At 50.6% G+C, this 21,969-nt stretch overlaps 1 protein-coding gene across 46 annotated transcripts in view; it reads left to right on the top strand.

Annotated features, from left to right (window-relative positions):
- The window catches only part of rims2a (regulating synaptic membrane exocytosis 2a), a 1,202,647-nt gene that overhangs the window by 940,903 nt on the left and 239,775 nt on the right, over window positions 1–21,969 (top strand). Inside the window, exon 1 of one of the 46 annotated variants that reach the window (XM_038810025.1) lies at window positions 161–472. The exons of the other annotated variants lie outside the window; for them this stretch is intronic. Within the exon in view, the coding sequence (XP_038665953.1) occupies window positions 173–472 (300 nt within the window). The 5' untranslated portion in view covers window positions 161–172. Of the gene's footprint in view, window positions 1–160; window positions 473–21,969 lie in introns of those variants that run through there. 46 annotated transcript variants of the gene reach the window in all.

Raw genomic sequence — 21,969 nt, 5'->3', positions numbered from 1 at the left:
GAAGCAAAAGAACCTGCATTCAGTTAAGAAGTAATTGTATGGTGACTTCCAGTGACATCGTGTGAAAGCAAGACTCATGCAAAATGGCCCCAGGAGGGTCTTTGTTTTTGAGCCCTTTTCCTCGTTTATTTCGGGGGGGGGTTTTGATGTCCAAACTCATTTTGTGGAGTTAATGAACTGTTTCCCGACAGAGACATGTCCAAAGCGTCAACGAAGAGGCCCGCTGCAAAGAAAGCTCAAGAGGGTAATCCGTCGAAGGAGCTTGAAGGAGGGGAGATGGCTGCCCAACCCCATTACATTAGACACGCTGATGGTCGTCATAGCACAGGAGATGGAGAAATCCGGCAAGCTGAAGGACAGGCAGTTTGAGCAGCAGGGCAAGGAAATAAAGGAGTCCTTTAAAGCCATTGTCAAGACGGCACTGAGCCCGATCCGTAATCAGCACTGGGCCTTGAATGCGGTGAATCACAAGGTGAGACGCTGAAGGGTGTGGAGGAGGCCTTGCAGCAGCATGAGGGGCTTTTCACCTCATTAGAAGCAGAGTTGCTGCTTGTGGTGGACAGCAACGAGAGTCTGAGGCTGAAGGCGGAGGACCTTGAAAACCGCTCGAGGAGGTTGAATCTCAGGATGGTGGGGCTGAGGGGAGCGAGTGGAAGGCTTGAAGCTGACTGAGTATTTCTCAGAGATGTTTTCTCAACTAGTGGGAGGGGATGAGTTCTTCGCCTCTTTGGAGTTGGATAAAAAGCTCATCGGGCACTCCAGTAGAAATCATGGCCGAACGAGCCAACACGGGCGGTAATTATCCGAGAATGGAGAGGGTCTTGGAATAGGTGAACAGGAGCCGCAACATTGACTGGGATGGACGTACAGGGAGAGTATACCAGAACACTGGGACTGAGCTGGAGAAGAGGGTAGCCTTCAGCAAGGTGAAGGCGGTGTTCTAATGTAAAGGGGTCCATTCAGGGATGATATACCCACCTCGTCTGTGGGTCACAATGGATTCAGAAGATTACTTCTTTGACACGCCGGAGCTGGCAGGGGCCATCATCAGGAAGAAGATGCTGGAATCGGTCTGAGGAGGACTGTTGGGGACTTTTGGGATGTTTGCAAAGTATATTTATGCCTCTTTTTATTTTGTTATGTTCTTGCAGTTTTTGAAAGTTGGGGCTATTGGGAGAGAGGGGGACTGACATGTTTTTGGAGGGCAGAGAAGCTTGTTAGTGGTGTTTGCAACGTTGGCTGGGCTTATTAGGGAGATGGGGGGGGGGGGGGGGGGGGGAGGAGGTGCTGACCCGTGAAGGTTTGTACACCTGAGGAATTGGGAGTATTCGTTTGATGCACAAGGTGTTCTCAAGGATTTACTTTTTTGTGGTGGGAAAGGCGCTGTTGGCTGGAGTAAAGAAGGCAGAGTATTCGGCAGTTGTTATCTTCGATCACACTCCACATTGGATTGCGGCCCACCAATCCGCGGGAGGGCCTGTGCCGTGGGGGCACTCTATTCTTCCACATCGGCCGCTGTGGTCCTTCGCGATGGCCGACGCGGAGGTGAACCCTCCCTGCGCATGCGCTGGGATGATGCCAGCACATGCTGGCGCTCCCGCGCATGCACCAACTCGCGCCGGCCGGCGGAGGCCCTTTGGTGCTGGTTGGCGTGGAGCCAAGCCCCTTTGGATGGGGGGGGGGGGGGGGGGGGGGGGGTTAATGTATTGGGCGGGTGTATAGTTGTTGTAAAATGTACAAAGTTGAAAATTTTGAATAAAAATACTAAAAAAAAATGTAGGGGCAGAACGGTGGCGCAGTGGTTAGCACTGCTGCCTCACGGCGTCGAGGTCCCAGGTTCGATTCCGGCTCTGGGTCACTGCTCGTATGGAGTTTTGCACATTCTCCCCATGCTTGTGTGGGTTTTGCCACCACAACCCAAAGATGTGCAGGGTAGGTGGATTGGCCACGTTAAATTGCCCCTTAATTGGAATAATGAATTGGGTACTCTTAAAAAAAAACTCATAAAGAAAAACAAATGACACATGAATTAACAAGCATTTCCCTCACACTCCACACAAATTAGAGTTTTCATAGAGCTAATCAAAATCATGAGGCTGTCTGGACAGAGTAGATTTTGAGAAACTGCTCGCACTTGTGAAAGGATTGAGAACGAGAGGTAAAAGGAGCAAAGATGATATGAGGAGGAACCATTTCATGCAGAAAGTGGTTAGAGTTTGAAATGCACTGCCTGATAATGTGTTGGAGGCAAATTCAAGTGAAGAATTTAGAAGGGAAAATTAGACTGTTATCTGAAAAGGAAGAATCTGCAGGGTTATGGGGAGAAGGTGAGGGAAGGCATTTGGTAAGTTGTTCATTTGGAGAGCCGGAGTGGACACAATGGGCCAAATGTTGTCCTCCTGCGCCACAGTTCTGTGATTCTGTAAAGTGTCACACTACATAGCTACACATTTGGACAATATGCTGTTATTTATTTACGCAGGGCAGATCAGATGTCCTCTCTGACAACAGCTTGCTCCTTCAAGTTTCATGGGTTCAATTATCTTCAGGAAAACACAGTTCTATGAGCCCTCCCTCCTGCGGGGACACAACAGGCTGCCTGGTGTAGCTTCCCAGAATTCCTTTTCAACCAACCAGTAACACCTTGGTTCAGTTTGTCACCTAAAAGGCCCACCTCCTTAGCACCTCTAAGCTATTCACACAATTTTCCAAATTGTAGACCGTTTTAGCCAATTCTGCGGTACCTCCATGAGCTCCTGTCTCTTTTTCTCTCAAATAGAAAAACTGAGTTCTTCTCTCAAGGTTTCTCTGTGTTCCTCTTTCTGTCTCTGCTTTCTCTCTGTGTCTGCTTCTGTGTACTGATCACCTTCAACCCACAGCTCCTCTGCTTGTAGCTCTCCCCTGTGTCTGCAGCTCCTCATTGTGTCTGCCAGCCACACTGCTTCTTTCTTCACTTTCTTCCTGTCGAGTACTGCGTCCAGGTCAAATGTTGCATCTCACATGGACCAGTATTTCTTATCACTCGTGAAAATTACCATTGATCCCTTTAGAATTGAAGCAAACATTTGAAAGTCCTTTTAAAACTTTCTTTAAAAACATTACAGGTTCCACAGACCTTTTTAAACAAATCACCGTGCAACTTCCAGATCAAAGGTTGTCGCAATGCTCCTACAGTAGATTTCAGTTTAGTAATAGCTACAATGCTCTCTCATGCCAAGACGGGGGCCTTCTGAAAGAGAACACACCGGTGCTGCTGAGAGTTCATTATAACATATGGAAATTACCTGAAACTGCGTAGCAGTGCTCCAAATTAGCATCTCTGTTTACTCATGATGAGATGAACTAGCTGACAGTAACACGTGCTCTACTTTGGAGCCTGAGGCCTGGAGAAGGTTCAAAAAGTGATTGCTGAACTTTGCAAGGTGTTAGATATTTGCTTTGCTTTGTACCTGGACAGAGATGAACTATTCGCAGACATCTTGGAGTCTGCACGTCCTCCCCGTGTGTGCGTGGGTTTCCTCCGGGTGCTCCGGTTTCCTCCCACAGTCCAAAGATGTGCGGGTTAGGTGGATTGGCCATGCTAAATTGCCCGTAGTGTCCTAAAAAGTAAGGTTAAGGGGGGGGGGGGGGTTGTTGGGTTACGGGTATAGGGTGGATACGTGGGTTTGAGTAGGGTGATCATTGCTCGGCACAACATCGAGGGCCGAAGGGCCTGTTCTGTGCTGTACTGTTCTATGTTCTATGTTCTATCTTGTGAGACCATTCAAGACAATTGTGCATCAATGTGAAGATGAAGATTCGGAGCTCAAGTACTTTTGCAGTACATACCACATTGTTTATTATTTTAATAGAAGAGGAGGAAAAGAGCAGTACAAAATGAAATAAAGACACAAAACACATTTGAGGAAAATGCACCACACAAGTCATAACAACGGAATTCAATGGTCATTCAAATACTCTGAAGATCTTGGTGCTCTGAATGAGAAGGGCTATTCTTCACCAAGGCTTTCATAGAATCAGAGACTCCTACAATGCAGAAGGAGGCTATTCGGCCCATCAAGTCTGCACTGACCCTTCGAAACAACACCATACCTAGTCCCAATCTCCTGTCTTATTCCTGCAACCCCACCTGAAGGGGCAATTTAGCATGACCAATCCACCTAACCTGCACATCTTTTGGACTGTGGGACGAAACCGGAGCACCCTGAGGAAACCCATGCAGACGCAGGAGAATGTGCAAACACTACCACAGACATTCACCTGAGGTTGGAATCGAACCCGGCTCCTTGGCACTGTGAGGTAGCAGTGCTAACCAATGTGCATTGTGCTGCCCTTAAGCAAGCTGTAACACCTGGACAGCTCTATCTGTACAAGTTAGCACGAGATTTCTCTTTTATGCCACTAGATCCAATAAAGCAGCAACAGAGGATTTGTTATATCACCCAGGCAGCCAACTGGGCAGCACTTTGAGCATCCCGATCCAGCCTCCGTGGACAGGCGCCGGAATGTGGCGACTAGGGGCTTTTCACAGTAACTTCATCTGAAGCCTACTTGTGACAATAAGCGATTTTCATTTTTTCATTTCATTTTTATGAGAGCAACACATTGATTCAATTTGACAAAACAATCCGGCAAGTGATGGAAAAGATTTTCTTTAAAAATATATTTTATTCTCCTCCTTTTTCACATTTCACATGCGGGCGAAATGTTTGGGGTTTGGTGGGAGGATGGGATTGTTGTTATTGATATGAGGATTGACATATTTGTGACTGATTATTGTTTATTGTTGGTGGATGTAAATTTGGGAGAAAATGTGAAAAAGGAGGAGAATAAAGAAATATTTTAAAAAAGACTCAAAACTTAACTCAGCTTTGTGGCTTTAACTCTGAACTTTGTGGAATTTGTCAGGATGAACGAGGCAAGGGCAGAGTGGGGCGTGCTACCCCTTTGAAATGTGACAGGTTGCGCAGACTTCAAAGAGTGATGCTGAATAGCTGCAGCCATTCTTGGGTGAAATTCTGACAACGGCATTTCTTCGAGGAGTATGTGAGGAGGACCCTAATTTCGCACCCTACCTCTTTGACCAAGAATTTGCCACACCTCACCTAATATTGTTGCCTTTGGTTCATGGTCAATTTTTGTCTACTTATACTCCTCTGAATGCTTTGGGACATTTTACGATGTTTAAGCTGCAAGTTTTTCTTGTTGAAGTGCCAGGCTAGATTATGTGCTGAGGAACAAGGCTTGAACCCAGAACCTTCTGATTCTATGTTAGTTGTGGCCCAGTTGCTCACACACTTGCCACTGAATTACAAGTCCCATCCGAGGCTTGAGCACAAAAGTTAAGGCTGACATTCCAGTGCTGTACCGAGGGAGTGCTGCACTGTCAGAGGTGCAGTATTTCGAGTGAAATATCAAACCGAGGCCCCACCTGCCTGCCTGGGTGGATGTGAAATATGTAAAGGCACCATTCCAATAAAGAGCAGGGGAGTTATCCCCAGTGACCTGGATAATAAGATCCCGCAATCAAAATCCGAAAAAATCTGATTTTCTGGTTATCAATCAAATTACTGTTTGTGGGAGTTTGCTGAGCACAAATTAGCTGCTCCATCATTACAACAGTGGCTCTTCAAAAAGTATTTAATTGGCGCTAAAGCACTTTGAGAAATCCATTGGTTAGGAAAGGTACATGCAAGTCTTTCTTTTCATTCTGAGATAAGAGTAGCATTCGATCAAGTCTGACGCTGAACACAATAATGGGTTTCCAATGTCTCAAGTTTCGACAGGAAAATTGGTGATTGAAAACTAGTCATAAATCGGGAAGTGAATGCAAAATATTTTACAAACAAACCTGAAATTTACCATAAGTGCTGAAAACACAGGAACGTGCTTAGTTAATATTAGTGGACAATCTGGTGGCCACAGGTTGGAGAAGGTCCCACAGAAGGTGGCTCCCACCATGGTCTTTCCTTTTTTGGACTTTTTAACCTGGTTCCCGGGGATTTTGATCATCAAATTTGACCCATCCGATGGGATAAGGAATTTGTTGGTGAAAATATGTTTTTCAAAATCTATAAAGAAGGTTGGTGGTAAGAAGATTACAGGGGGTATTCCTTTGACGGAGAAGGAAGCTCGCAAAGTTTAGCAGGAGGGAAGGCGGCGGACCTGGCCTTGGGTGTGGCCGCTCATATCACCGTGGAATCGCTGACCGGGGTAATGGTGCAGGAGTTTTAAAAAGCATATTGCGAGGCATTTTGAGGAGCAGGGCAGGGTGATGATGGATACCCTTAAGCGGCCAATTGAGGAGCGACTTAGCCTGATTCGGGAGAAGCTGGCAAAACTTTGGAGGCGGTGAAGGAACATGGCCAGGAGCTGAAGGTGTGGAGGCCGTCTCGCCAAGGCATGGGGATCACCTCATTGGAAGCTGAGATATTGCTGGTGAAGGAGAGGAACAACTCTCTGAGGGCAAAGTTGGATGACTTGGAAAACTGGTCGAGGAGACAGAATCTCAGGATCGTGGGGTTGGCGGAGGGAATTGAGGGCCCGAAGCAGACTGAGTACATTTCTCAGATTTTTGACCAGCTTTTGGGGGGGACGGGGGCAGGAGCGGGTGATTGTCCCCCTCCAGATTTGGATCCGGCCCACCGAGTGCAGCAGTGGAAGCCTCGGGCGAATGAACCGCCTCAGGGATTGATTATTGGATTCCACAGCTTCCAGGAGAAGGGGCAGGTTCTGCAATGGGCCAAGATGAATTGGGGCTCGAGGTGGGAAGGAAGCATCTTTGGAGCGGAGTTGGCGAAGCGATGTGCAGCTTTTAATGAGGCAAAGTCAGCGCTATTCATGAGTAGAGTCAGGTTTGGAGTGGTGTGCCCGGCGAGGCTGAGATGGGCTTTACGATCAACAGATAACCGTTTCAATATGTCAGAGGAGGAAGAGACTTTTGTCAAGGTGCACGGACTTGGGATTGATTGAATGGATTTGATTGGGACTTTAATGAGGGTGGTTGGGAGAGGTTGGTTTGAGATGTTTTATAGTTTGTATCTAGTGTATGTTAAGAATTGAGTGGGCTATGGTTGTCGAGGGAGGGGGGGGGGGTAGTGGTCAGTGTAACAGTATGGGGAATATATACCCCTGGGGGAGTTTAATTATTGTAAGAGTTTTGGGCTTTGGTTGCTCTTCCGTGGCTGGACTGGGTTGGGGAGTGACGTTTTGTTCTTTGAGCATACACCCTGGGTGCTAGCTATAAAGTTCCAACTAAAGAATGGGAGTGATAGGGGGTGGGGTTGGGGGAGGGTCTGCGGCTTTTTGGACCTGCTTGGGCAAGGTTCAGTGAACCTAGCTTATTTGTTTGATGGGGGGAGGGGAGGAGAGAGGTCGGAGTTCTGTCTCTGGAAAGCTTTTTTCAGGATTATGGGGGGAGGGATAGGGATTTGACTGGGGCTAAGTGCTTTTCTGTGTTTCGTCTTAGGGGCGGGGTTGGTAGCTGTCCCGGGGGTGCTGGGGGGGGAGGTCTGGGCCTGCCGGAGCTCACCACCTTTGTCTTCTATCTTTAGAAATTGGTCACAGTCAGTTGGTCGGAGTGGCGGGGGGGGGGGGGGGGGGTTTCAAGGGCAGGGGTTTGTACAGTATTTCATTTGTATGGATCTGTTTATTGTGTTTTACAAAATGAAAACTTTACTAAAAGTATATATTTTTTTAAATTAGTAGACAATAAGCCTTTGGAACCTCTGAGCTGAAAGTGAATCGATCCATGAAATTTACACAATGATGCCAAAACCCTTCATGTCAGATTATCTGAAGATTGACATCTTTACAAAGATTAACACTCACATAAATTGATTTATCCTTACGAAGCAATGGTGCCAAATATTTTACTCTCTTTGTCAATTTAAATTCCTTAATGGATGTCCAGTCTCTCACCCCAAGGATTTCCAACGCTGCAAAAATATAAACACAAAGGGGTGCGATCAAACCGAATTGGAACAGAGTCCCGTGACGAGCCGGGGGGTTTCACGGTGCTCACAGCTCTGAGAAACAGCCGCCATCCGTCGGGATTCTGTTTCAATTCAGGGCTTCAGTGGGGAATGCCCTGCAAAGGCTGCACTTAATCCCGTTTACTGCACGGAGAGCTCCGCTGGCTGAAATTTCTCCTCAGATTCTGGGTATTAATTCACCCTGTAGGTGAATTATAGGATTCTTTTGAACATCAGACTTTGAGAGAGATGGAGGTCAGAGGCCGGCTGCTCGCCTGGAGTCCAGTTTGCTCCTCTGCGGTTAAACGAAAGACAGAATCCAAAAACTGTAAAAGTAATTCAAACAGCTCAAGTCTCAGTCATGAGGAAGAGCGGTCTCAGGTTGAGCCAGTCAGCTAACGATTTACTTTATGATCCCTGTTAAAACCTATAATGAACTTCAATTGGCTTTATTGGTTGGCCAATTAGAGTATGAGCTCCCTCAATGATAGCTCATTGAGGGGGCCCATATAATCACCTGTGTAGGCTTTGTGAGCCAGTCTTAAGTTGACTGAACTGCTAGCAGCACTGTTTGTAGCTGCTCCTGTAATATTGTTATTGTAAATAAATATTGGTGTGGTGACGGAACTCCTGCCTCCCGTGGGTTTCTACAGTGGCGACGAGGATGGGATATAAAGTAGACGAGTCAGGCTTACATCCATTAGAAGACAGAGTAAGGGCAATAAAAGAAGCCCCAGCTCCCACCACGGTCCAGGAGTTACGATCATTCCTAGGGTTGGTAACCTATTATGGAAAATTTATTGAAAATAGGGCATCCATCCTAGAACCCCTCCACCAACTACTAAAAAAAGGGGCAAGAATGTAAATGATCCACCCGCCAAAACCGAGCATTTAGGGACATTAAGGAACAGCTGTCATCCGAAAATGTCCTAGAGCATTATGACCCAAGGAAGGAGTTGGTGGTCACTTGTGATGCATCCCCCTACGGGGTAGGAGCCATCTTGGCCAATAGAGGAAGGAATGGGGAAGAACGGCCAATAGCCTATGCTTCGAGGACCTTGTGAATGGCTGAGAGGAAGTACGCCCAAATCGAGAAGGAAGGACTAGCGGTGATATTCGCAGTAATAAAATTTCACCAGTATCTGTACGGGCGGAAATTCACCATAGTGACGGACCATAAGCCGCTATTAGGGTTATTAAAAGAGGACAAGTCAATACCCCTGATTGCATCAGCTAGAATCCAACGCTGGGCGTTGCTACTGGCGGCATATAGATACGTTCTGGAGCACAGACCGGGAACGTGAGTAGCACATGCAGATGCTTTGAGCAGACTTCCCCTCCCGGACACTCCGCCGCAAATACCAAAAGTAGAGGAGACAGTAATGACTCTAAATATTTTGGACACCCAGCCAGTAGACACACAACATATTCGGTTGTGGACGCAAAAAGACCCAGTTTTAGCCAAGATGAAGCATTTACTGCTAACAGGGGAACTGGAAAGACCAGTGGAGACCCAGATGCACCCATACTGGAGCAGAAGGGACCAAATAACCGTAGAAGACGGTATCCTATTATGGGTAGCCCGGGTAATCGTCCCAGCTCAGGGCCGTCAGGCAGTCTTAACTGAGTTACATCATGGACACCCAGGGGTGTCTAATATGAAGATGCTAGCTTGAAGCTACATTTGGTGGCCAGGTTTGGACACAGACATAGCAGCCTTGGTACGTCGGTGCCAGGAGTGCCAACAGGGGCAAAGAGTGCCACCAGCGGCGCCATTGCACCCATGGGAATGGCCAGGACCCGTGGACCCGCCTGCATATTGACCACGCCGGCCCTTTCATGGGCTCAATGTTTTTGGTGATAGTGGACGCCCACTCCAAATGGTTGGACGTCCACCGGGTAAACACGGCAAGCACAGCATCGACAATTGAAAAGCTCAGGGCCTCATTTGCAACACATGGACTTCCGGAGGTATTGGTGTCGGACAACGGAATGGCATTCACAAGTGGGGAATTTGGCAAATTCCTGAAAGAAAACGGAGTCCGTCACATCAAAACGGCACCTTACCATCCAGCGATCAACGGCCTGGCAGAGAGAGCGGTCCAGACACATAAAGAGGGACTCAAGAAGCAGCCAGCAGCGTCAATAGACACAAAGCTCTCCCGCTGGCTGTTTGATTACAGGACCACACCGCATTCCACAACGGGCATACTGCCAGATGAACTCTTAATGGGAAGGCGGCTGCGAACGAGGCTGAGTCTCCTTTTCCCAAATTTAACGGGGAAAGTGGAGAAACAACAGGAGGCCCAACGCAGGGGGCATGATAATAGTCGGCAGCAGAGACATTTCCAGGTGGGGGCACCGGTTTGGGTCAAGAATTATGGGAATGGACCAACGTGGGTCAAAAGCACGGTAGAGTCCCAAACAGGGCCCATATCCTATGAGGTTTCAATAGGAGGTAAGGTGCTGAAGAAACACCTAGACCAAATAAGGGCAGCGGAACCACACCTGGAGGCAGGCGAAGCAGGACCGCCTCAAGCTGGGATTAGCCCAGACGGAAAGGATACCCACACCCCAGCCCCGAGCAATTTCTCCAGACCCCGTCATCTAGTCATCAGAGTCGGAGATAGACACACTCGACGAGGCCGCCGCGACACCTCTCCCCGAGGAGGAGGAAGAACAACTTCCAAGGAGGCCGTCAAGGAAAGGACGGGAACCTATAAGGTACACCCCGCCCACTTCGGAGAACAACCCGACGGACGACACACAGGTAACAGACCCGGACATGAGGAGCAGGAAGAAGCTCAGAGGAATGCCAGCTGGCAGGAATTCCTCAGACTTTGGAGGGGAGGGGTGTAATGAACTCCAATTGGCTTTATTGGTTGGCCAATTGGAGTATGAGCTCCCTCAATGATAGCTCATTGAGGGGGCCCATATAATCACCTGTGTAGGCTTTGTGAGCAGTCTTAAGTTGACTGGACTGCTAGCAGCACTGTTTGTAGCTGCTCCTGTAATATCGTTATTGTCGATAAATATTGGTGTGGTGATGGAATTCCTGCCTCCCGTGGGTTACTACAAAACCCATTGTATTTTGAGCAGGCACCTGTGGAACCATTGGAGTTGAGGAGTCACAAATAGCACTGCCTTTTCCTAGAGCTGGCTGGAGTAGACGTTTCATCTACTAATCCTTTGTGTTGGTTTGGCTCGAGTGTTCTATACAATGCTCAGGGGCTGTCACATTCCACGGGGATAATGAGTTAGCTTTTGCCCATTCAAACAACTTAGAATCTTCCAGAACTACCAGCACGTGACCAACTGCAGCCATTTTATCAGCCCAGCAATTGTCCATTTAAAAAAGGATGGAATTTAATAAGACAATATGGAATACGGAATACGGAAGAGAAACACATTTCTGAGATTTATTTAATGCCTCCCCAACACGACATGAAGGAATAAAATTATTTTCAGAATTGTTTGGATGGCCTGGATAAATCAATAAATCATGTTATATTTCTGTGGTTGACACGATCCTATTGTCTAGAAACCCTGCCACAATTATGCTTTACAATGCTAAATAAGAAAAAAAATCAATCATGAATGTTTGTGACCCTATTTTTGTACTGTTCAGTTGGTTTGAATATATCTACATACAGCTAAAGGGAATTGCGTTCGTGTTTTTAAGGCTTCATTAGGAGAGTTTCTCCATGGGGCGCGATTCTCCGCAAAGGCGGAGAGTCGTGAAGGCTGCTGTGAAACTGGCCGTGTTTCACGGCAGCCTCCGCGCCCCCTCCCGGGACCCGATTCTGCTCCCCGGTCGGGGCTAGCAGCGGGGCCTTGTGAACCACGGCATCGCAGGCTTAGCGAACGTCGCTAAGCCCGAGCACCAAGGGTAACGGCGGCTGACGCGCACGATGACATCAGCCGCGCATGCACGGATTGGACGGCTCCAACCCGCGCATGCGCGGATGACGTCATCACGCATATGCATGAAACCCGCGCATGCGCGGGCCGTCATGCCCCTCAGCCGCACCGCCGACTGATCCAGCGGGGCGGCGGAGGAACAAAGAGTGCGTGGGTTTCGGACCCGCTGCTCGCGATCGGTGGGCACCGATCGCAGGCCCATGCCACCCTTGGCACGGCCGTGGTGCGGCCGTGCCAATCGGTGCCATGGTTCTCCAGAACGGCACTTTGGGCCGTTTTCACGAACGGTGAGAGCAGGTGTGTTTGCGTTCGTGAAAACGGCCGTAAAGGCCTGGGAACTTGGCCCATCGGATAGGGGAGAATCGCTGTTCGTCGTGGGCGGCCGTGGGGGGGGGGGGGGGGGGGGAGAATAGCGGGAGGTCGGGAAGGCCCTCCCGCTATTCTCCGACCCGTCGTGGGGGGCGGAGAATTGCGCCCATGGTTTCAGGATTCATAAAACGTCAGACATTTAATGGCTGTCTCTTGTGCATTCACTCTTCAAGACCATGACTATTTTAAAGATTTGAGACCTTACAAAATTGTCATCTTTATGACCGTAGTTTCAAAAAAGGATAACGTGTGATAATAAGCGAGATTTTCAACTTCCAGTGGCGCGTGCGAGCGGAGCGGTCGCGCTGGAGAGGGGCTCCCGCTGGTCGGCGGCATTTCGGTGTTTTGCGGTGGTTTCCCCGTTGTTTCGCCGGTCAGGATTTCTTCAGCCGCTGGGACCTGAGGGACGGGCGCCGGGTCGGGCCGGTTTGGATCTCTGGGGACCCCCGTGATCGGAGGAGCAGGGGCATCGAGCCCGAAGCAAGCAGCGGGGGAGGAGCGTGGCCTGAGGCGAGGCTTGAATCCAGCGTGAATGTCGAGGGGGAGCAGCGCACACCGGGTGCCCCCCCCTCCCCCTGAAAATGAATGTTTGGGAAGTTTGAAGGCCGGCCCCAGGAGAGGAGATGTGTTGAACTTTGATTTTTGGAATTAAATTTTTTCTTTTTTATTATATTTTTTAAAAAGTGTTTTTTTTTAATTATTAAACAATTTTTTAAAATGTTATTTTTCAATTTTTTAATTTAAAAAGAAATATTTATTTTATTATCTATCTCGAGATTGAAGAAAGAAGAAAAGAACAATATTATTTTATTATTTATCTCGAGATTGAAGAAAGAAGAAGAAAAATACTAAGTGGTTAAGGGATTCCAAAAATAGCTGTGAAGAAGGTAGGAAACGCGGGTTCGCCGCCAAAGGAGAGGACCAGTAACAGTGCTGACAAGGTGGCAGATGCTGGACCGCGTGGTGGGGCCGCACTACTTACAGTGGAAAGGATGACCGAGGTGATGGCTGCGGAGCTGGGGAAGCAGTTTGCGAGGCACATGGAGGCGTTGAGGAAGGAGATGGCGGTCACACTGAGATCATTGGAGGAGGAGGCAATCGCCCCGGTGAGGGTGGATGTGACAAAGACATCGGCCAAGGTGAGAGAACAGGGTGAAAAGGTGAAGGAAGTGGAGGAGGCCATGTCGCAGCGTAGCGACCAGTTCACCTCGATGGGGGACAAACTTCAGAGGGTGGTGGAAGTCAACAGAGGACTCCGAGCAAAGCTTGAGGATTTGGAGAACCGCTCAAGGTGGCAAAATCTGAGAATTGTGGGCTTACCTGAAGGGGCAGAGGGCTCAAGGCCAACTGAGTACTTTGCTAAGAGGCTGGCGAAGTTGATGGGGGAAGGTGAAGACCCCTCCCGGTGGACTGAGCTCATCAGTCGTTAAGGCCGAAACCCAAAGTAAATGAGCCACCAAGATCAGTAATTATCTGCTTCCAAAAATACCACATGAAGGAGAAGGTGTTAAACTGGCCGAAGCAGAAGCAGGAGGTGCAGTGGGATGGTGCTAGAGTTCAGATTTACCAGGGCTTGACGGTGGAGTTGGCAAAGAGATGAGCGGCGCTTCAGCCGAGTGAAGGCTGGCACTGTACAACAAGGGACTGCGATTTGGTATGGTAAACCGGGCGAAGCGGAGGGTGACGTACAACACCAAAGATTTTTGTTTTGAAACGGTGGAGGTGGCTGGGGCGTTCATGAAGGCAGAAGGCTTGGGACAGAAGTGAGGAGCGGAGCTGGAAGAGAGATTGTGGATTGTGGGGAGCTGTAAAATGTTTAAATGTTATATCTTTCTTTTCACTGACCTGTATTGTAACTTACTTGACTTCACATTGTCGTAGAGTTTAAGTTTTTGTTTGGTTTGATTGGCATTTTTGCTCCTATATTTTTAATCCGGCTATATGTTGTTTCATTGAATTGCATGGGTTAGATTGTTTTTCTTTTTCTTCTGGGACTGGGTGGGAGGGGACAGTATGCCTTTTTGGGGGAGAGGGGGACTACCCGCACTAGCTAACTAAAGTTGGCTAGTGAACGGAGGTGAGGAGAGTGGAGGGCTGCGGACCTTGGAGCCTGGTGATCAGGTTTCGATGGGATTACGAGGTGAACAGGTTGCGGGGTGGGGGGGGGGGGGGGGGGGGGGATCGATACTGGGAGAGATTTTCCCAAGGGAAAGTGCAGGAGGGGATGTTGGCGGGTCAGCTCCGTAGGGAGGCTGCGACAAGGGAAATCGTCCAGGTGCGGGACAGGGCAGGGGAGTTGGTGGTAGCTCCATATCAGATTAACAAGGTCTTTAAGGAATTCTATGAGAAGTTGTCCAGGTCAGAGCCACCTGGGGGAAGGGAGATCTAAGAATTTCTAGATGGGCTGGAGTACCCGAGGTTAGGGGATGGGACAGGGCTACATTAGAGTGGGCAATAATGGAGCAGGAGATAAAAGATGCGATTGGGAGGATGGAGTCGGGGAAGGTGTCAGGGCCGGATGGATTTCCGGTGGAATATTATGAAAAATTCAAAAATAAGCTGGTACCGCTGATGGTGGGGATGTTTGAAGAGGCGATAGGGAAGGGGGTGTTACCACAAACCTTGGGGCAGGCATCGAATTTCCTGTTACTTAAGAAAGATAAGGATCCAATCGAGGGTGGGTCGTATAGGCCCACATCAGTTTAAACGTGGACACAAAGATAATGGCGAAGGTACTGGCAGGTAGGCTAGAGGAGTGCCTCCCAAAGGTGATAGGTGAAGATCAGATGGGGTTTGTGAGAGGGAGACAGCTCTTTTCAAACATTAGGAGGGTATTAAACATGGTTATGGTACCGGCGGAAGGGAAGGAAACAGAGGTGGTTGTGGCATTGGACGCCGAGAAAGCGTTTGACTGGGTAGAATGGGGGTACTTGATGGCATTTCTAGAGTGGTTTGGGATTGGACCCAGATTTGTAGACTGGGTAAAGCTATTATATAAGGAGCCGAGGGCCAGCGTCCGTACAAATAAAATCAGCTTGGAATACTTTCCTCTCCAATTTGGGACTAGGCAGGGGTGTCCTATGTCCCCCCTGCTGTTTGCACTTGCGATTGGGCCATTGGCCATCGCATTAAGGCGTTTGGGGATATGCAAAGGGATATTGTGGGGTAGATAGAGCCTCGGGTGTCCTTATGCCGATGACCAAGTGTGTCAATAGGGGGAATACTGGAGCTGCTTCGGGTGTTTGGGTCTTTCTCAGGGTACAAATTAAATCGAGACTAGAGTGAATATTTTGTGGTGTCTCGGCCAAGGGTGGGGGCAGGGGTGGGGGGGCTGCCATTCCATAAGGCAGGGACTCACTTTAGATACCTGGGGGTGCAGGTTGCCCGAGATTGTTGGGGGGGGGGGGGGGGGCGGCTCCGTGGGTACAATGGGCGAAATTCTCCCAAAACGGGAGAAATCGTCAAACTGCCGTAAAACCCGGGCGTTCCTTCCCGACGGGGCGGCGGAAGGACAAATAGTGCGCGGGCATCGGGCCCGCTGCCCGCGATCGGTGGGCACCGATCGCGGGCCCATGGCACCCTTGGCACGGCCGTGGTACTGCCGTGCCAATCGGTGCCATGGTTATTTTTTTCCAGGTGGTCACGACGTTTTTACGAACGGCAGGACCAGGTGTGTTTGCCGTTCGTAAAAAGGTCGTAAAGGGCTGGGACTTCGGCCCTTCTAACAGCTGTGAATCGCTGCCGGCCCGTAAAAAAACGGCGGCAGCGATTCGTGTCGGGATTTGGGCGGGGGGGGGGAGAATAGCGGGAGGGCGTCAAAAAAGTCGGGAAGGCCCTCCCGCTATTCTCCCACCCGTCGTGGGGGGGGGAGAATTTCGCCCAATATTTCTGGTTTGGTGGGGAGAGTGAAAGCTGATCTGGCAAGGTGGGATGGTCTCCCTCTGTCAATGGCGGGTTGGGTAGAGGCCGTTAAAATGAATGTGCTGCTACGACTCCTGTTTATTTTTCAATGCCTGCCGATTTTCCTGCCAAAGGCATTTTTTAGAGAGATTGAAGGGATGATTACCTCATTCATCTGGGGAGGGAAGGTGGCCAGAATTAAAAAGGTGCTACTACAGAGCGGAAGGGAGGGGAGGGGGTTTGGATCTTCCGAACCTAATGTATTATTACTGGGTGGCGAATGTGGAGAAGATACGGAGCTGGGTGAGAGGGGTTGACTCCCAATGGGTCAGAACAGAGAAGAGTTTGTGTAGGGGTTCCTGATTTTTTCATAGAATTTACAGTGCAGAAGGAGGCCATTCGGCACATCGAGTCTGAACCGGCCCTTACAAAGATCACCCTACTCAAGCCCACGTATCTACCCTATCTCTATAACCCAGCAACCTCCACTTAAACTTTTAGGACACTAAGGGCAATTTAACATGGCCAATCCACCTAACCCGCACATCTTTGGACTGTGGGAGGAAACCGGAGCACCCGGAGGAAACCCACGCAGACACAGAGAGAATGTGCAGACTCCGCACAGACAGTGACCCAAGCTGGGAGTCGAACCTGGGACCCTGGAGCTGTTAAGCAATTGTGCTAACCACTATGCTGCCGTGCTGCCCATTGCTACCGTGCTGCCCACGCTTTCAGTAGGATTGAAGGCGCGAGCGACAGCGACGCTCCCGATGGCCCCGGGGAGACACTCAGGGAGTCCGGTGGTAATAGTTTTGTTGAGAATTTGGAGGCAGTTTCGACAGCACTTCGGGTTGGGGGCAGGGTCATGGGAAATGCCGATTAGGGGGAACCAGGGAAGTTTTGAGCCAGGGAACTATGATGGAAATTTTCGGAGATGGGAGGAGAAAGGAATTAGAACACTTACAGATTTATTTCTTGGGTGTCATTTTGCGGGGTTAAAGGTGCTGGGAGCGAAGTAAGGGCTGGAGCAGGGGGAAAATATTTAGATACATGCAGGTTCAAGACAATTTGTGCCAGAAAGGAGGTACAGAGCTTCCCGGCAGAGCCGGCCTCCACATTGCTGGAGGAGGTGCTGATGACAGGGAGACTGGAGAAGGGGGTAATATCGGCGGTTTACGGGGCTATTTTGGAGGAGGAGAAGGCGCCATTAGAAGGGATCAAGGCAAAGTGGGAGGAAGAGTTGGGAGAGGGTATGGAGGAGGGGTTCTGGTGTGAGGTGCTCCGGAGGGTGAACTCCACCACGTGTGAGAGGTAGGAGCTGGTACAGCTGAAGGTGGTGTACAGAGCACACCTTACAAGGGCGAGGATGAGCTGGCTCTTTGAGGGGGTAGAAGATGTGTGTGAACGTTGTGGGGGAGGCCCCGCAAACCACGTTTATATGTTTTGGTCCTGTCCAAAGCTGGAGGATTACTGGAAGGAGGTTTTTAGGGTAATCTCTAAAGTGGTGCACGTGAAACTGGACCCGGGCCCTCAGGAGGCCATATTCGGGATGTCGTACTAGCCGGGGTTGGAAACTGGCGCGGAGGCAGATGTAGCCTTCGCCTCGTTGATTGCCCGAAGGCGGATTCCTGTTAGGATGGAGATCAACCTCTCCACCTTGTGCCCTGGCGGGGGGGCGGGGGGGGGGGGTGGGGGTTGGGGGCGGGGGGAACTGCTGGAATTCTTAATGCTTGAAAAGGTCAAATTTGAACTGAGGGGAAGGATGGAGGGGTTCTACAATTCACGGGCTTTATTCATTATGCACTTTCGAGAATTGAATCACATCAAACATTAGGGGGTTGGGGGCTGGGAGGATTGGGGGAGGGGGACTGTATGTGCTAATGGTGACTATGGGTGATCCCTGATTCCTTTTTGTCATTTGTTTATGTTAACATGCGGGCCAATGTCTGGGGTTTGGTGGGAGGATGGGATTGTTGTTATTGATATGGGGATTGACATTACATTCGTTACTAATTATTGTTTACTGTTGGGTGTATATTTGGGAGAATGTGAAAAAGGAGGAGAATAAAAAAATATTTAAAAAATAATAAGCTAGATTTTCACCAGGTCGATCTAACTCGGGAGATTTCCAGTGCTACCAGTTTCGACAATTGAAACTTTAAAGCGTCTGGACCATTGACACTGTTATTGTGCTGTAAAAATTACCATTTAAAAATGGCAAACTGGTTCCAACTCTGAGGTTCCCAATCCCATTACCAGAGTTTTTGATTTTTAGGAGCGTTTTATAAGGAAGCGGGCTGTTTTTGGTGGTGAGCCCACACTCTGCACTTCTCAACTGGCTGGCTCCACTGTGGGATAAGTTTGTTCTTGTACTCCACAATTTTCATGGAAGTCAGGCCAGTTTTTCAAAGAGTTCACCACATCTTGGGTATCGCGAAACCTAATCTGCATGTGGGAAACTTTTGAAAGGTAAGTTCAAAAGGTCTTCCTCATGCCCCCCACCCCTCCATATCAAAGTATACGCCTCCACCAACCCGCATGGTCCCTCATGCCCTCTGTGCCATTTTCTAATTCATTTTACGGGATTTGGGCGTCTCTGGTTAGGCCAGGAATCGGTGATGTTAATGCTGTTGAGCATCAAGCAGAGATGGGGGTTGATGGAGATGGTCATTGCCTGGCAGTTGCCGAATGCATATGCAACTCGTCTCTTACCAGGATGCCCCAGTGTTGCTGCGGATGGACTTGGGCTGCATGACATGATTACTTCTCCTCAATAGAAAATGCAAACCTGGTTTTGCCAACCTTTCACACATTTCTCTGCAGGACCCACCCTGCAAGAACTGTCAATAAACGAACAAGAGAACCTTCTGGATGACATACTCAGGATTGAGTTCCCAATAGAAGCAGTTGGCTGAATTTGGGTCCAGATGTGAATAGATTTTCCCAACATATCAAACAGTCAGGGTGTTGATTCCATTTGTTATAATCTACCTGTGTGAAAATGTTTTTATCATTTGATGCAATGAAATTAAAATATCATCACCGCCTTTGTGTAGAATGTCTCAAACCATTATCTGATACTCAAAATATTGTGCCTGTGCGCAAGCAAATAATCTCATCCATCACATTAAAGGTATGTATTATCATTTAACCAGGATTTGTCAGTTTTGCTGACAAGGATGGTGATGTTATTGTCTGACATACTGATATCTAACCTGCAGAGTTTGAGTGCCAATGCGCACATTCTTTTTCCTACCACCCCCAGGACCATGACCCACCACCAAACATCAAGTCATCATTTCCAGGACTGTCACTGATCTCATCTCCGGAGACGTTCCCTCCATAACCTCCAACCTCAGTCTCCAATCGCACATGGCCCGCTTCGACCTCCTTCCCAAAGTCCGCAAACAGGACTGTCCTGGTAGACCCATCATTTCAGCCTGTTCCAGCCCCACTGACCTCATTTAATTCCTATCTTAGCTCTATTTTTTTCTCCCCATGTCCAATCTCTCCCCACCTATGTTTGTTATGCTTCTGATGCCCCACGTTATTTTAAAATGTCCACATTCCTAGCCTTAACCGCTCCCTCTTCACTATGGACGTCCAATCTCTCCACACCCCTATCCCCTACTAGGACAAACTGAGGCATCGCCGCTTCTTGTTTGAATGGAGGCCTGAATCATCCCAGTTTACCACCGCTCTCCACCTGACCGAACTTGTTCTCATTTAACTTGACTCAATTCCTCCAAGTAAACGGTGTGACTATGGGTACCTACACGGGTCCTAGTTATGCCTTTCCTTTTGTGAGGTATTGTTCCAGTCATTTTTAGGCCCCCCTCCCACAACTTTTTTCCAGGCAGATTGCTAAATGTGTCAATGCTGCTTCCTGCTCTCTTCTGCAACTCAATAAATTCACAGTTTTGCTTTCAATTTCTCCCTTCTCTCATCTCCACATGGTCCATCTCTGACACTTCCATTACCTTCCTTGACTTACCTGTCTCCATTTCTGGGAATAGATTGTCTACTAATATTTATTATAAGCTCACCAACCCCCACAGCTATGTCAACTCCACCTCCTCACACCCTGGGCGGGATTCTCCGACCCCACGCAGGGTCGGAGAATTGGCGGGAAGCGGCGTCATTTCCGCTCCCGCAGGTTTCGTAATTCTCCCGCCGGAAAAAAACCGGCGTTGTGCAAATCCCGTCGGCGGCCTGTGAAAACAGCTGGCGCCGGCGGGATTTCATTTTATTTGCACTGACCTGAAATCTCCGGCCCGGATGGGCCGAAATCCCGCCGACGTGGCCACGGGTCACGTCGGCGCAAATCAGAGTTGATTTAAAACGGCGTCAACCATTGATGATGGTTGACGCCGTTTAGTGTCGGGGGTGGGTTGAGGCATTGGGGGGGGGGGGGGGTGGGGGGGTGGGTTGCGGCCATCGGGGGGGTGCGGCCATCGGGGGAGTGGGTAGCGGCCATCGGGGGAGTGGGTTGCGGCCATCGGGGGAGTGGGTTGCAGCATCGGGGGAGTGGGTTGCGGCCATCGGGGGAGTGGGTTGCAGCATCGGGGGAGTGGGTTGCGGCCATCGGGGGAGTGGGTTGCGGCCATCGGGGGAGTTGGTTGCAGCATCGGGGGAGTGGGTTGCGGCCATCGGGGGAGTGGGTTGCAGCATCGGGGGAGTGGGTTGCAGCATCGGGGGAGTGGGTTGCGGCCATCGGGGGAGTGGGTTGCGGCCATCGGGGGAGTGGGTAGCGGCCATCGGGGGAGTGGGTTGCGGCCATCGGGGGAGTGGGTTGCGGCCATCGGGGGAGTGGGTAGCAGCATCGGGGGAGTGGGTAGCGGCCATCGGGGGAGTGGGTTGCAGCATCGGGGGGGTGGGTTGCAGCATCGGGGGAGTGGGTTGCGGCCATCGGGGGGGTGGGTTGCGGCCATCGGGGGGGGTGGGTTGCGGCCATCGGGGGGGGTGGGTTGCGGCCATCGGGGGGGGGGGGGTGGGTTGCGGCCATCGGGGGTGGGGGTGGGTTGCGGCCATCGGGGGGGTGGGTTGCGGCATCGGGGGGGTTTGGGGGCAGCGGCGGGCAGAGAGGGGGGGGGCGACGGTGCGTTGGCCCCGGGCATCCGTCGCCCCCCCCTCTGTACGCCGCTGCCCCCTACCCTAACCACCCCCCCCCCCTCACCACCCCTACCTCCCTCCAACGCCCCTACCCCCCTCCCACCACCCCTACCCCCTCCAACGCCGCCCCCCATCTCTCGCAACGCCGCAACCCCCCCCTCCACGCCGGGTCCCCCCCCCCCCTCAACGCCGGGTCCCCCCCCCCCCTCAACGCCGGGCCCCCCCCACCCTCAACGCCGCAACCCACACCCCGTCCCCCTCCCTCTGAAGGCCGGTACCCACACCCCCCCTCTCTCCTCCTCCCCCCCTTCCTTCCTCCATCCCCCCCTTCCTTCCTCCGTTAGTGGGGGGGGGGGGGTGCGGCGTTAGTGGGGGGTGGGTGCGGCGTTGGAGTGGGGTAGGGGTGGTGAAGGGGGTAGGGGTGGTGAGGGGAGGGGGTTGGGGTAGGGGCAGCGGGGTGCAGAGGAGGGGGGCGACGGATGCCCGGGGCCAACGCACCGTCGCCCCCCCTCTGCACGCAGCTGCCCCTACCCCAACCCCCTCCCTTCACCACTCCTACCCCCTTCACCACCCCTATCCCCCTCCAACGCCGCACCCCCCTCCAACGCCGCACCCCCACACCCCCACTAACGCCGCACCCCCACCCCCCAACTAACAGAGGAAGGAAGGGGGGCGGAGGAGGAGAGAGGGAGGA

This window comes from Scyliorhinus canicula, chromosome 10, assembly GCF_902713615.1.
Source record: "Scyliorhinus canicula chromosome 10, sScyCan1.1, whole genome shotgun sequence".
In the NCBI taxonomy this organism is placed as follows: Eukaryota; Metazoa; Chordata; class Chondrichthyes; order Carcharhiniformes; family Scyliorhinidae; genus Scyliorhinus; species Scyliorhinus canicula.
This window is presented reverse-complemented; position numbering and strand designations above follow the sequence as displayed.